The following is a 15812-nucleotide window of genomic DNA, read 5'->3' as shown; positions in this document are numbered from 1 at the left end:
CCTGTTATAATATCATATAATCTTACAGACGTTTCACTCACTAACAGAAAATACTTGTCTCCATGTCTGAAAGCATTTTAATCTTTGCAAAATTTCAATATTTTTAATATTTATAATCCACATAAATATAAAATATTTAAGAAAGATTGGCATACACATGCATAATGTCAACAATTTAAAAAGTGGTCCAAGATATAAAAAAAATGTAAAGCCTAAAACTGATGGGAATAAGTTTACATAGTATAGGAAAAAATTTATTTACATTATAAAAAAATAACAAATAATGATTCATACTAATGAATCAAAGAAAGCAGAAGTTCTCTGGAAGACTCTCCGCCTTTACTCTGATGATGATGATTGATGACAGATTATACATCATAAAGGTTCTCTTGCAATTTATCCACTTAGTGACAAAATACATTTTACATTTACATGATCTATGTATATGATCCTTGAAGATCATTCTTCTATTCTTTTTAACTCCCTGTCTTCCCTGTAGGGGTTTTAACTTTGGGAATAAAATAAATGTTCATTATTTCTTGAGTCTCTGGATTGTGCAATATCAAGATCATAGTGACCTTATAGATCTCAATAGCCAAGGAACATTACTACACTAGCTCCACTTCCTTACTCTTGCTCCTTTTCTAACCTAAACAAAGAAATCATTATTATTGAAATACAAATTTCTGGAGAATATTATGCTGTGGCCTGGGGTGAGAACTAGGATGTCATTAGATTGAGTTCAATGATTGAATTAAATACTGCTGATCTAGTTTCTGACCTACTTCTCCCCCTCTATACTCTATTGATATTTATACTCCCTGTCCTTTGCAGTTTTTTAAGAGATGTTGCTCTGGTGCTGGTTGAGGCTCTCCTCTCACTCTTGGACGTCTGTGTGGTATTAAAGGTCTCTTTACCCATATCTTTATTGTGCCAATTGGGCAATAGAAAACATTCCCCGTTAAGTCATTTTACCTCTGGTCCATGCTGATCCTGGCTTTGGTAATAACAAAACTTCTTAAAACCTTATTAAAAGAGAAAAACATAAATATACTAAAACTCAAAATATTGTGAAAAACTATGTAACTATGTGAAATCTTCATCATAATTCAAAGTAATATATAAAAACTTTAAGAACATCAATGGAAAAATCTAAAAACATCCATATTGAATTAGTAAACTAAAAGGAATCAAAATAATAAGTTCTTCTGAAATATATCACTAAGTATTTAAAGGGCAGTTTGAATCATATCAAAATAGAAACTTACAACTGAGATTCAACCCATGCTGTTCTGTAGATAATGCATAATACTCTTCTGACTCCTTATTAGCCAATATTCAAGCACAATTCATTAGAATTAAAATCCAAAGGAATAAATGGAATGTATAATTTTTTAACAGCAACATGAAAATTTTCTAACAAATTATCCATTTATAAGTACTGGTCCATATAAATCAAAGGATTGCCTTGTATTAAATCATGTTTGATATAGTAATCCTCAAAAAAACACAAAAAGTATAGAAGACCAAAGAAATAAAAAAAAAAATGAAGAATAGGAACGGTAGAGCTCAACCAACAATTGAGGCTGAGTTTAAAAGATAAAATACTCCACTCTCCACCCTCACCAGGCTTATCAGGAAAACTATAAAAAAAAATTATTTCTGCATCTGTAATTCAAATCAATGACTTAAGTAAAATGATTTAAAAAATTTGATAAAGATTGCAATAATAAAAGACAGTAGTATTGATAAATGCTGGCATAATTATCTGTCCAAACATTTATACTTATCATCAGAATCATGACCCTCTTTGAACTCAATCATCTAATCATAGGTCTGCACCTTCTTAGGACATTTCTTCTCCTTCTTCACTTGCTTTTTCTTCCTCTTCTCTGGAACAACCTTCTTTGCCTCTGGTTTATGATCATTTATCCCCGGAATCCTCTCTGTCCTCCAAGTTAATCATCACCACATCCTTGGAACTATTCTCATTTAAAATTGACTCCTCAGATTTCTTTATCACAATCCTTCTCCAGGCTCTGAAATTGCACTACCTCCTCATTACTGAACCTCTTCCTGCAAGATTTAGACCTAGAACAAGATCTATTCCTCTTCCTTCCTTTCCTCCAAGAGATCCACTTTGGCTGTTGGCAGTTTAGGAATATTCTCCAAGCATAAAGTCTGGTGCTCCTGACCTTTAACAGACAATAAATCCTTACATCTAACCTCTCTAGATTGGAATAACTCCCAATGCTTCTTCTTTAACCGTCTATGTCCGAACTTAACATTTTTCAAAATACTTTTTTTTAATTTTCAATTTTTTTTAGAAATGTTCCCTGAGGAACAGACCTATTTTTATTTTTTTTCAAACAATTTTTACTTTTAGAGATAGGGACAGCGATCAATATTGACTGCTTCGTCAACAAGGGATTTTAAAATGGTCAAAATCAACTGCTCCAGAACAAAGCAAAGTTTGTAATTTTTTCTATTAATGTAAATATATCTATAGTTAAACATTGAAAACAGCTTGTTTGTAGTTTGTAGTTCAAATATCTTGACACATGGAGGCCTAAAAAAGGGGGGGGGGCAATTACCCCCCCATCCCCCTTTTATAACATTACTCATCCCCCCTCCACCTTCATAACATTACTCAGCAGTCAGCCCTGGTTAAGTGAAATCTTGGAGGTTTCAGACCCCAAAGGGTTCTGAGCCCCATCCCCCCTGAAAAAAAAGTTTTAAGTCCCCTCTGTACAAAATCCTGTATACGCCCCTGTTATCTTCTAGAACTAGTTTTCATAAATTTTATACTAAGTAATAGATTTACCGTTCAGACCTTATTCATTTTCTCCCGTACATTCACATAAATCATGTTTCCATCCCATCCCGTCCCTCCCTTCCCATCCCTCCCTTCCCATCCCATCCCTGCCTTCCCATTCCTCCCTTCCCATTCATCCCATCCCTCCCTTCCCTTTCACATCCCTTCCATCCCTCCCTTCCCATTGCATCCCATCCATCCCTTCACCACCCTACCATTACCATCTTATATCATCCCTACCTTCCCATTCCATCCCTACCTCACTTTCATGAATCCACTTCATTCCTCCCTCCTTTCTCATTCCTCCCTTCCCATCCCTTCCTTCCAATCCTTCCCTTCCTATTCAATCCACCCCTCCCATCCGCTGCAGTTTATATTATTTTGATACTTGGGGAAGCCATCTATTTTGCCCTACTGTTATGTCCCCCACATGTACGAGGGGGTCAATTAAGACAGCTCAAAACAGCTGACAAAATTATACTAAAACAATAATTTAAACCATTAAAATGTGAATTATATAAAAAGTAATTACTTTAGACGTATTTTTTTAAACATAAACAAAAAAAACGAAAATGTTAACTTTGTAAAAAAGTGAAGGGGGTCTCACATTTTTGTCTAATTTTTGAATATCCTCTCAATACCTTTCAAGATCTTCACTGAGTAAAAACAAAAACAAGCAAAAATATACTTGAACTTGGTTTCTGGGTTCTCAAGTTACGCAAAACTTTAAAAAAACAAATTAATTTGTCAACCAATAAGGGGGTAATGATAAAGTGAGCGGTCAATATGGACCGCTTCGTACATAGACGGTTAAACTTTCTTCCTTCTAAAAAACTATCCTTGACATTCAACAAGAACTTCTCATCTAGCTCCGGGATCCTCATTCCTTCCATGTTCAACAGCCTCTTGAAGATTAGCCTCAGACCCTGATATACTCTAAAGTAGAATTAATGGAATCCCGGATCATCAATCAGTCTAACCAAGAAATTTCTAATCTTGTTGGGATTCATCCTCACACATTCAAAGATTGAGTAGGCATGGGAATTCGTTTCCAGCTAAGGAAAGTAGGAGGTAAAACCACTAAGCAGAAGAAAGCCTTTAAAGGCTTTAAAGGGAGTGTTCGCGAAAAATGAAAGGGGGTATAGGCTTAATGCAATAAAAAAGCGCTTTTGATCGCTAATAATCTTACTTCTATCTGTTGCGTCTATAAGGAGAAAATTGTTAAAGATGTCTCATAATGAATAACTTAGCGTCCATACAAATTGAGAAAATTGCAACATAAGACTTAGACCGTAAAAAAAATCAATTTAATTTTAAATAAATCATTCAGATAATCCAACCTACAGTCATCGATTATCTTTCGCCACATTTGTATATAGTTTTTTATATAGAATTTAAAACTTTTATTGAAAACCAGAAACGGACCCAAAAAAAGAGGAAACCGATCAACAAACTGAGAATTTAAAACTTTTTTTGAAAACCGTAAATGGACCCAAAAAATGAGGAAAAAGACCCAAAAAAAAGAGGAAAACGATCAACAAACTGAGAATTAGAAACTTTTTTTGAAAACCGGAAACGGACCCAAAAAATGAGGAAACTGACCCAAAAAAAGAGAAAACCAATCAACAAACTGAGTATTTAAAACTTTTACTGAAAACTGGAAACAGACCCAAAAAATGAGGAAACGGACCTAAAAAAAGAGGAAACCGATCAACAAACTGAGAATTTGAAAATTTTTTTGAAAATCTGACACGGACCCTAAAACAGAGGAAACCAATCATTAAACTGAGAATATAAAACTTTTTCTGAAAATCGGAAATGGACCCAAAAAAAGAGGAAACTGACCCAAAAAGAGGGGTAACCGATCAACAAACTGAGAATTTGAAACTTTTACTGAATATCGGAAATGGACCCAAAAACAGAGGAAACGGATCCAAAAAAGAGGAAACCAATCAACAAACTGAGATTTTAACTTTTTTTGAAAACCGGAAACTGACCCAAAATATTTGGAAATCCCTCAACTCTTTTTAGTTTTTGAGGGATTTCCGATAATTCTTGAAACTCACTTTTGGGTCCATTTCCGTAAAGAGGCATTTCCATAGCACCCATGTGCAAAGCAGTCGATAATGACCACTCAAAAAAGCTGCCAAAATTATACTAGAACAATAATTTTAACCATTAAAATGTGAATTATATAAAAAGTAATTACTTTAGAAGTATTTTTTAAACAAAAATCACAAAAATGTTAACTTTGTAAAAAAGTAAAGGGGGCCTCACATTTTGTCTAATTTTTGCATATCCTCTCATTACCTATCAAGATCTTCACTGAATAAAAACAAAAACAAGCAAAAACATGCTTGAATTTGGTTTCTGGGAACCAAAGTTATGCAAAACTTAAAAAAACAAATTAATTTGGAAAGGGATAAGAGGTTAAAGGGTGACTAAAGTGAGCAGTAAATATCAACCGCTTCATACATAGACNCCCTCCCAGCACTCTTCTTTTATTCACTCACAGAGGATGTCCTGAGGATTTCCTTAAAAAATTCTTTCTGTCAACTGTCTTCACATCTTCACGTCTTCATCATCTTTATGTTCTTCATAGTCTGAGGACTCTGGGTCATCCTCCTCTTGCCAAAATTTTATGAGATGACCCAATCAGTGGGACTCAAACCACTGAATTGAGTATATTGTCTAATAATTAAATAATTTCTTAGTGTACTATCAAGAATTACAAATCTTGCTTTCAGTAAAAAAATACCTACCTAAAGCCTCAGTTTTTTTTTTATTTGGTCTCTCAAGTACATCCAATGTCTGAAGATTCTGATTCCTCAAGGACATCCATTGTCTAAGGACTCTGATACCTCCTCTATCAGGAACCAGATGCATCAGTTTCAGAGGCAACAAACCGACTAGAAATCTTCTTGTTTAAAACTTTAAGTTATTTAATATTCACTGATTTAAATATTTAAATGTTTAAAAACCTAAGCAGATTTGCTATTTGGTCATCTCTGAGTTTCAACTTTAAATGGTTACAACTTAAAGGTTCACTTTCAACTGCAGGGCTTACCTTATCTGGTAAAATATGTTAGTACCCCCCCCCCCTCTATCCTGTATGGTTTGTGTGAATTGCATGGTTAATTTATACCTGCTAGGTGAATATGTGGCCATAGAACTAAAGATAGCTCACATTCATACCCTTAAGGGGGGGGGAGGGGCTATAAGGATATTTTAAGTAAATAGGGAGGAGGGAGGGGGGGAAGGCTTCGTTTCTACTTTTTCATACATTTGCATCTAAAAAAATAATTATTATTAAGTAACAATTTTGCGGAAAATCCGCGGAAATTCCCAGGATCAAATATGTGGAGAACAGGCTAAAATGGGTATAGGACAAATGCACACATGAATGAAATAAGATATAGTCATAAAACTGAGGGTTGTCTTGGCTTTGTGTCTTGGAAAGATCTCTAACAAATGGGGAAGAAATATGGGGGAATAGGCATAAATGGGGACAGAAAACTAATGTGGATGAAATATGATTTTGTCCTAAAACTGAGGGTCGTCTTGGCCTTATGTCTTGGCAAGACTGCCAAAAGTTGTGGACAAAATATGGGGAGGAACAGGCTAAATTAGGGATGGGTGAAACAAGTCTTATTTTGACTCGACACAAGACTGCTTCAAGACGTGGGCGATAACAGAAAACACGCCTGAAAAAGGGGACGAGGAGCAAGATACCCAAATATTTTAATGGTTAGATCTCAAATTACAACATTTTTGATGAAATTTGATACTTTTAGGAAAATTGAAGGTCTTGGGCAGTCTCCAGGACGTCCTCCACCTCATCCAGGAACTTGTGTTCTTGCTGGGTTCTTCTTATCTCAGAGCTGATTTATGTTTAACAGTCTCTATTGCTACTACTTCCAGTGTAAGTTATGTTTGATCTGCAGTCCATTGCTTGAGACACACAGACATGGGGGAGAGGACGGCTGGGGATTGCTACAGACATGCATTTGTTTTTTTCACACTAAAAAATTACAATTATTCACTATCTGTATTCTAAAATTGCAAATTGCAAAAACTTATTTATCAGAACTAGCAAAGGATAGTGAACTTGATTTAAATGCCACAAACAGTTTACTGGCTTGGATTATGCTTAAGTCGTCTTTGTGTCCTGGCTAGAGTGGAGCCAAAACACAATCATGAACAATTGTAAACTTTAACAAATCAGTCAGACATGTTTGGCTTTTTAAAAGGTGTACTCAAAAATTGAAGCATGTTACCATGTTACCATTTAAAAGTGTTCAAAGTTAAGGGAAATATAAAGCCTAAAACTGATAATTTTAATGGGTATGGAAAAAAATATATTTACAGTGTAAAAAGAACAAATAATGATTGATACTAATATTTTAGCCTCGCAAACCTTATTTTCTGCTCCCTCCTGTGTCTAAGCCTGGTGTTCTGAATTGACATGAGTTATTTGAAAACGTATCCACCCTCAAAGTAGGAGTTATGCACGTCAAATTTGCACTCAAACTCAGGATTTACAGATCTTCAAAGAGTTTAATATGTCTCAAATGAATCCGAAAGAAGTTTTTCACAACACTGCATATTCAGTTCAACTACCTTACATAACCGGTCACTTCCTTTAAAGTCATCTCCTGACATTGCAAGTCTAATACTTGATGCAAACACTGAACAAAAAAAAGCAGCAAAATGGTTTAAAGCAAATCGTTTGTCACTAAATGTCTTCAAAACAAAGTATATATTATTTAGAAATAGAAATATGCACTTTGACCCCAACAGTTGTAATATTTCAATAGGAAATGAGATACGTGAAAGGATTGATAATGACTGTGTGAACAAATATTTCAAATTTGTTGGACTTAAACTTGACGAATTTTTAAATTGGGATTTTCAAATTGAACATTTCTGGAATAAAATTGCTAGCTCAATCTTTGCATTGTCTTAAATTAGGAATATCTTACCATTAAATATTCCTCTACTTGTTTATAACTCTCTTGTAAGGCCTCATATTGAATATGGAATTGTTACTTGGGGAGGGGTTAAAAACTCTAAACTGCAAAAAATCAGATCTTTGCAAAAAAAAAGGCAATCAGAGCAGTTAATAAAAGTACTTTCAAGGCACATTCAAATCCATTATTTTCAAAACTGAAAGTTCTTGATCTTGATGATACATACAAACTTTGTGATCTGACATTTATGCATGGATACTTTAATGATAACCTTCCCTCTTCCTTCCTTAGTCTTTAGCTAAATCGAATAGAACAAAATCGTATAAACTAGAACAGGTTTTAAATAGAAATTTAGAAGGCTTTTCATCCCCACAATGCTTCCCAAATTGTGGATTGAAATTGAAATTGACCTTAAAGAAACTAAATCTGCAAAAATATTTAAACAAAGATTAATCAATATTTATCTTGAGAATTATGAGAGGTTTAAAAGTGAAAAACCTAGCTGTTTATGTTGTGAATACATTTTATATAAAAAAAACTAAAATAACTGAAACATTATTAGCTTATTTCTGTTTCTGTAACTACCATCATTAACACCCCGTTTTTTTTATTTTTCTCTACATAAAAGTCCCTCTGATCTCACCCTGCCACATGATCACCTGACAATCTCCTTCCTTCCAATCAACTCCTTACCTATTCAAAAGCATATCTCGATATGTGTAACAAATTATATTCAGTATTGTTAATTAACTTCGGGCCAACCACTCTAAACAACCCACCCTGGTTAGGCGGGTCCAAACTGCATAGTAAATTGTGATTGCTTATTCGTATTATCTCATGCTTTGTAGTTGAATAAATATATGAATGAATGATCTAGCACTTTATACAAAAGAGCTAATAAGCTGTGATGCTTATAGGCCGGACTACTTACAATCCGAGCTTTGCTCTGGGACTGTATGAGGAGTGAAGGGATTGCATCAATGGACCTATCCTTATTCCAAGCTATTGAGCTAACACTTGTTACAATAATACACATAATAATAAATATTTATTGCAAACCTGACAACACATGTGTGTCCTCCATCTACTTGAAAGGTTGGTCCTTGAAATGGGATTCCAGGAACTAGAAAAAAATCTTAATAAAATGGGGTGCAATGTGCTTGGTTTTTTTTAAGCTCCCCCCCCCATGGGGTGTTTTAGGAAGTCAGGAGGGGGGCCTGACTTTTGTCACAACCTTTTTTTTTAATGCATATGTTTTATGATCAGAAAGAACAAAATAAATGTAACCGTTATCTATATTGTAATAAATATAGTAATAGCCCTATTCATATGTCTTGTATATATATAACTACCCGTGGAAACCTCAAGTCAGCCTTTTCTGATCAAAGTTTAGCTAAAGTTATGCAGAAAAGATAATTTTTAAGTCAGTAACTCTTAACTGTAAAACCTTACTATAAGGGCCAGCCAGGTCAACAATCTAGTCATACCTCAAAAGGGAAAGGATCAGGTTTCATACCCCCTCTGTGTGACGCCCTCCATCATAAATCATTTGAAAATTTGTCTGCCCTTGTGTGTCTGTTTTAGCAGCTGCAGCTGCAGCTGCTAGGTGACAACTTGGACAGCTTGCTGGCCTTACCATATTTTGTTTGGTTAACACAAGTTAACTAAAAGGGCTAACTTTCTAAAATGATTCCTTATGTCAGGGAAGTCATCTTAACATAGAGCTAGCCCTAATGACCTCTAATGGCCTCCACAAATAGAAAATATTTCAATTATGGCTTTATGCATATTAAACAAAAGCTAGGAACCCAGGGAATATAGTAGCAGAAACAAATCCAATGTTTGACCTTCTAATGACCTCTTACGACCTCAAATGACCTAAATGACATCTAAAAATGAAAATGTTTTAACTATGGCTTTATGCATATCAATTAAAAGCTAGGAACCCCAGGAATACAGTAGCAGTAACGAATCCAGTGTTTAACCTTCTAATGACCTATAACGACTTTTAATGACCTAAAAGACCTCCTAAAATGAAAATGTTTTAACTATGGGTTTATGCATATCAAACAAAAGCTTGGAAAGGAGGAAATACAGTAGCAGCAACCAATCCAGTGTTTGACATTCTAATGACCTCTAACGAACTCTAATGACCTCCCAAAATAAAATTGTTTTTACTATGGTTTTAAGCATATCAAATGAAAGCTAGGACCCAGGGAAAACAGTAGCAGCAACGCAGCCAGTGTTTGACTTTCTAACAACCTTTAATGACCAAATTGAAAATCTGTATATAAATTTGGCTTGTCTGTCTGTTTTTCTGTCTGTCTGTCTGTTTGTATCCAATAAACGTCAAAACGGCTGAACCGATCGGGCCCAAATTTTTTGTGGGACATCTAGGGACCCCAGGGAAGGTTTATGAATGATTGAAATTTTAAAAATTTGTGTTTTAAAGGTTTTTAATTTTATAAAAAACTTTAAATTTTTGAAAATCCGCGAATTTTTTTTAAAAATCTGCAAAAAATTTTTCATCTTTGTTTTGAAATGTAAAACAAAAAGAACATGTTCACAATTTAAATAGAAGATGGGCGCGAAGCGCCCTAAAAGCCTAGAAAGAGCGCCTTGAATTTTTAGTGTATGAATATATTTCTAACAAAAGCTAGGAACTAGAGAATACAGTGGCAGCAACAAATCCAGGGTTTGACCTTCTAATGACCTAAAACGACCTATAATAACCTCAATGAAAATATTTAAATATGACTTTAGGCATGTCAAACAAACCCACAAAGAATCGAGTGGCAGCAATGAATCATGTTTTTGACTTTCTATTGACCTCTTACAACCATTAATAACCTCCAAATTGAAAATGTTTTAAATATGGATTTACGTATTTCAATCAAAAGCTAGGAACCAGGGGCGGATATAAGGATTTTACCCCCCCCTAGAAAAATATCATGATGTATATCAAATTATTGGTTTTAATTGGGTTTGATTTGCATTTTCCACTCATTTCTGGGATTTACAAACTCAATCTAATAAAGGCTTCATTACATACCTTTCAGCTTTCAACTTGTTTTATACCCTTCATTATAGTCATTCATTTTACATTAACTACAAAGATCTGTAAAAAAACTGAATTTATTTTATTTTAACTAAACTTTTTAACCCCCCTTATATCCGCCACTGCTAGGAACCTAGACAATACAGTAGTGGTGTAATTATTAATCTATTTGGATTTGGACTATGGAGGTCATTTTAGTAAATTAGTGGTCATAAGATTGTCAAACACTGGATTCACTGCTGCTACTGTATTCCGTGGAGTCCTAGTTTTCGTTTGATATGCATTAAGTCATGGTTGAAACATTTTCATTTTAGGAGATCATTTAGGTCATTAGATGTCGTTAGAGGTTCTTAGAAGGTCAAACACTGAATTAGTTGCTGCTACTGTTTTCCTGGGGTTCCTAGCTTTTAATTGATAGGCATGAACCCATAGTTAAAATATTTTCATTTTGGGAGGTCATTTAGGTCATTAGAGGTCTTAAGAGGTAATTAGCAGGTCAAACACTGGATTTGTTGCTGCTACTGTATTCCCTGGGTTCCTAGCTTTTGTTTGATATGCATACTGCCATAGTAGAAACTATTTGTGGAGGTCATTAGAGGTAATTAGAGGTCATTAGAGGTCATTAGAAGGTCAAACACTGGATTCCTTGAGGCTACTGTATTCCTGGGTTTTCAAGGGTATGTTTGTTAATTCTGAACAGACCTATTCATACATTTCAATACATTTCACCTGTACTATTAAGCCCAAAATAAAGTTTTGTTGAATATGAACCACTGTTGAATTACAGTCAGAAATCTACCATTGCTCCTCAGAGAGTATAGAGTGCTATAGCTTTATGTGTCCATAAATACATACTTAGACCTACCATTGTTCGGTAGAGATGATAGAGTTTGAGAGAGTTGTATCTGGATTGATACTTACTTAAGAATACCTGTGAGAGTGTTATATCTGGATTGATACATACTAAAGAATACAGAGAGAGAGAGAGTTGTATCTGAATGGATACAGACTTAAAGTAATATTGGAGTAAGGCATTTGTTACAAAAGTAGTGGCTGTATTAAGACCTATGAACCCTAGTTAACCCTAAACAGGCGGGGGGGGGCGCAAACGCCCCCCCCTGTAGTTTTTTTGTCCTAGACAGAATGGAGACAGAATGGAGACAGAATGGCAGGAGGCTTGGTGACGTCACAGTGGCCATGAGACAGTTTCACGGAGCCTGGAGGGCATTTTGCAAAGCTTGAGGCTCGGAGGTCATTGTTGCGGGGATCATGACGCCTCTGGACCCCCTCCCTCAGCAAGCACGCCAGAGTGCCTGTTATGTCTCTCTAGTTAAATGAAATACATATTTCAAAAGTTTTCCGTCGGAGTTTCAAACTTCAACGCAACATTATAATTTCTTATAACCTTCAATCAAAAAAAGATTCTTAAGCAGCCGAGCCTTATTTGATTTAAAGAAGATGTATTTGGTTTAAAACCTCCATCTTTCTTTTCTTCATTATTATCAGTGTTGCTGATAGATAAATATACTTATATGTAGCTTTTAAAAATAAATGTTGCCCTTCCTCACTAAAAGGTCAAGCAACTATCAGGTCCATAACAGCACTGAACCATGAATTAGAGAATTTATAATTAAACTTACGGTTTTCTTTAAAGTATATAGATGATCCATCTCTATGATCTATATAATAAAATATTCAGAATTAGTTTTACATTTTGCAAAAAGTTTAAAATAAAATTGTTAAAATAAGTTAATAACACACCTGTCAAGTAAAGCCTATCATGTACTATTACAGATGACGTTAAGTTACTCCAGCTCTTCTCCAATGTTTCAGACAGTATAAAATCTGGAAGCAATACAAATAGTTTTACTTTAATCTGAACTAAAAGTACAATTAAATGCACAAGACAAGAAATGCCACAATTAAACCCAAAAAGATTGTTTTACTTTCCTTCATTACCCCAACTTGTAAATTGATAGTAGTTATTGAAAATGAACATAAAAGTGTTGTTATAAAAACTGAAGCAACTTGTAAATTGATAGTAGTTATTGAAAATGAACATAAAAGTGTTGTTATAAAAACAGAAGCAACTTGTAAATTGATAGTAGTTATTGAAAATGAACAGAAAAGTGTTGTTATAAAAACAGAAGCAACTTGTAAATTGATAGTAGTTATTGAAAATGAACAGAAAAGTGTTGTTATAAAAACTGAAGCAACTTGTAAATTTCCAAAATCAGTGAAGAAGAAAAGTACTTTTAATTCAATTTTTTAAGATGAACAGATTATTTTGAAAAAACAATGGCAATTTTTAAACTACAAGAAACAAATATAAACAAATAACACTGCAAAAACTTTTTTGAATTATTTATATTTCTAAAATTGTTTCCTGGGTTAACATAAGTATACATTTCCATTTCCATATTTAGTCCACAAATGGTCACAATTGATCCCCTAAAAGCAAAAAAAGTAAAATAAAAATAAATAAATAGAAATATAGATTTGATCCTGTTTTTCTTGCATTTGGTCCAAAATCAGTGCATTGTGCATTATCAGCATTTTAGGCAGGTTAGAATATAACTTTTGTATTCTAAAGATTTGAACAATTCTTGCAAGAATGAACTTGAATCCATTAACCTTAGATTGCTTTAAATAATAAGGTCAAAAAGCTATTAAAAAATTTTTAGACAAGTTACAATTATTTGTGAGTTAATAAATTGTAACTGCATTGAAACCTCTGTTGAGAAAACATTGTTGACTCATACAATTGATGGGGTTCTTACATAGGCCTAACAATAGTTCTACCTCTCCCTCTCCCTTGTGCAAACTTCAAATCAAATCAAATCATTTATTAGGCCACAAGTTTACAACATTCATATTAATAATAATAACTAAACAATTATGTATATATTTTGTGGCCGGGGAGCTACAAGGATAGCTCAGGCTGTTTTCACACGAGCTCCCCTGGTTCAGCATACTAATGATTAGATTTAAACGTTGTGCAATGTGCATTAATGGAGCACATAAATGGCGGAAAGTGGCGGCAGTGGCGGTTGAAGAACAGGAGGCGGAGACATAGCGTCATTCTTTTCAGTCAGAAATACAAAAAGTTTTAGGCTCAATAATGTAAAAGTTAGTTCTTGATCAAGAAATATTAATTACTACATGTTATTCTGATCCAGATACAAAATCAAGAATAAGCTATATATTTCTTCAGACAAGGATACATATATATGATGTTCATTATATGTATCAAGTATTAAAAAAATATGAACAGATCATATTTAAGACCTTGGAAACCCCAATCTAATCTAAGAAACTAGAGTTGAACAAGTATAGCAAAATAGCTGATTGCATTTAAAGTTCGATAATCTATCCAGAAAATGTTGCTCAAGTTTATATTTAAATTTATTTTTACTTGCAATACAAGACAAAGCTGGGTCAAGTTCATTCAAACAGGAAGTGAAATAATACAAAGGAAATCTGTTAACAAATAAATTTTTACATCTAGGAACAAAAAATTGTTCTCAATTTCTTAAGGGGTATTGGTGCATGTCAATATCTAAATTCCTGGGGAATTAGTAAGTATGCAATTTATAGACCAGCTAAAATAACCATCCTATGCCTGAAAAGGTTTTCCTTTAAGAGTCAAACTACTCAACTTAGAATCTTAAACTAAGCTAATCGCATTCCAAAAGTTCAATTGAGTTCACTGAATAAAAAGGTGTGAGTCAAGTTTGATTGGAAATAATAACAAAGAAAAATCATATTTAGAGGTTTGTAAATCACTCCAATATAGGAAGGTGAGGGATACTAAAGTTCTGTTAGAATTAATCCCTTCATGAAAGAATCCAATTCAGAATATTGTTAGATATGTAAATAAAGGAATAGAGTCCTACCACACACTTTCAATTTACAATCTCTATATCTTTTCAATCTAATGTCGTAGACCTTAGATATTTAAAAATATGAATTATATTGGATCAAGCAAGTTTGAAATATTAAAGGTTTACACTTTCAGGTTGCGAAGATATGGGGATTTGAAAATTTCAGTTTGTTGCAAAGACTTCCTTTAGTTAGACAAGTGAATTTCAATGTATACTTACATTACATATTCCAATTTAGTTTCAGTAAAGGTTTTAGTGGTAGAAGATACTGTCATCACAAGATTTTTGGTATCAGCCACATCAAGTACTTTTAAGGTTTTCACACTGCCCTAAAAACAATTCATTGATACATTTAGCATTAAAGTGAGTGACCGGCAATGTATGGTAGTTGAACTGAGAATGTATAGTATTGTGGAGAAATTATTGTGAATCATTTGAGACATAGAAACCGTTTTAGTGATGTATGATTACTGAGCTTAATTGCAAATAACGACTCAAAATATTTAAAAAAATCGACAGTGAACTAATTTCTCAATTGAAATTTTCTCAATAAATCAATGTAAGAATTAATTATTTCTTTTACATCATTAAATTGAATTTCTTATTCTTTACAATAGTGTTTGCAGATTTGTTAAAACTCTTCAAATGTTGTTTTTTAACAAAATTCTAGGAAATCTACAGAAAATTTTTGTGATCCATTAAACATTACAGAAACCAATAGATGAATAAAATTCCTTATTTTTGATGAAGTATAGTTAAATTTATAGTTTATTATTGCTGACAAAAACGCACCAACTCCGAAGCGTGAAGCTTTTAATGCATTGTATCAAATTGTTATCTTTTTGAGCCACGTAGTTTTTGAGAATTACGGCACCGTTGACCGTGTTGTGAACGAAAACCGCGTAATTAGAGAATCAAATCAAACAATGAAATATGCCCAACACTGCGAAAAATTTAAAAAGGAAATGGAAAAATCTCAGCGCACTGTTAAAACCCTTGATATGCCAAATGAAGATTCTCTAATTGATGGTAAAATTGAACATACGAACACGGCCAGGGAAAATGTTAAAAAAACCTTAAAAACC

General features: G+C 33.7%; 1 protein-coding gene across 1 annotated transcript in view; it reads right to left on the bottom strand.

The window, feature by feature from the left end:
- The window catches only part of LOC111711889 (uncharacterized), a 38345-nt gene that overhangs the window by 10243 nt on the left and 12290 nt on the right, over positions 1-15812 (bottom strand). The window contains exons 9-14 of the mRNA XM_023486346.1: positions 14947-15056; positions 13230-13294; positions 12605-12688; positions 12484-12522; positions 8845-8908; positions 2-66 (exon numbers count right to left, since the gene is read on the bottom strand). Of these exons, the coding sequence (XP_023342114.1) occupies positions 2-66; positions 8845-8908; positions 12484-12522; positions 12605-12688; positions 13230-13294; positions 14947-15056 (427 nt within the window). The remainder of the gene's footprint in view (position 1; positions 67-8844; positions 8909-12483; positions 12523-12604; positions 12689-13229; positions 13295-14946; positions 15057-15812) is intronic.

This window comes from Eurytemora carolleeae, unplaced genomic scaffold (assembly GCF_000591075.1).
Source record: "Eurytemora carolleeae unplaced genomic scaffold, Eaff_2.0 scaffold1207, whole genome shotgun sequence".
NCBI classification, from domain to species: domain Eukaryota; kingdom Metazoa; phylum Arthropoda; class Copepoda; order Calanoida; family Temoridae; genus Eurytemora; species Eurytemora carolleeae.
Note: the sequence above shows the minus strand (reverse complement) of the source record. Positions and strands in the feature narration are given on the sequence as shown.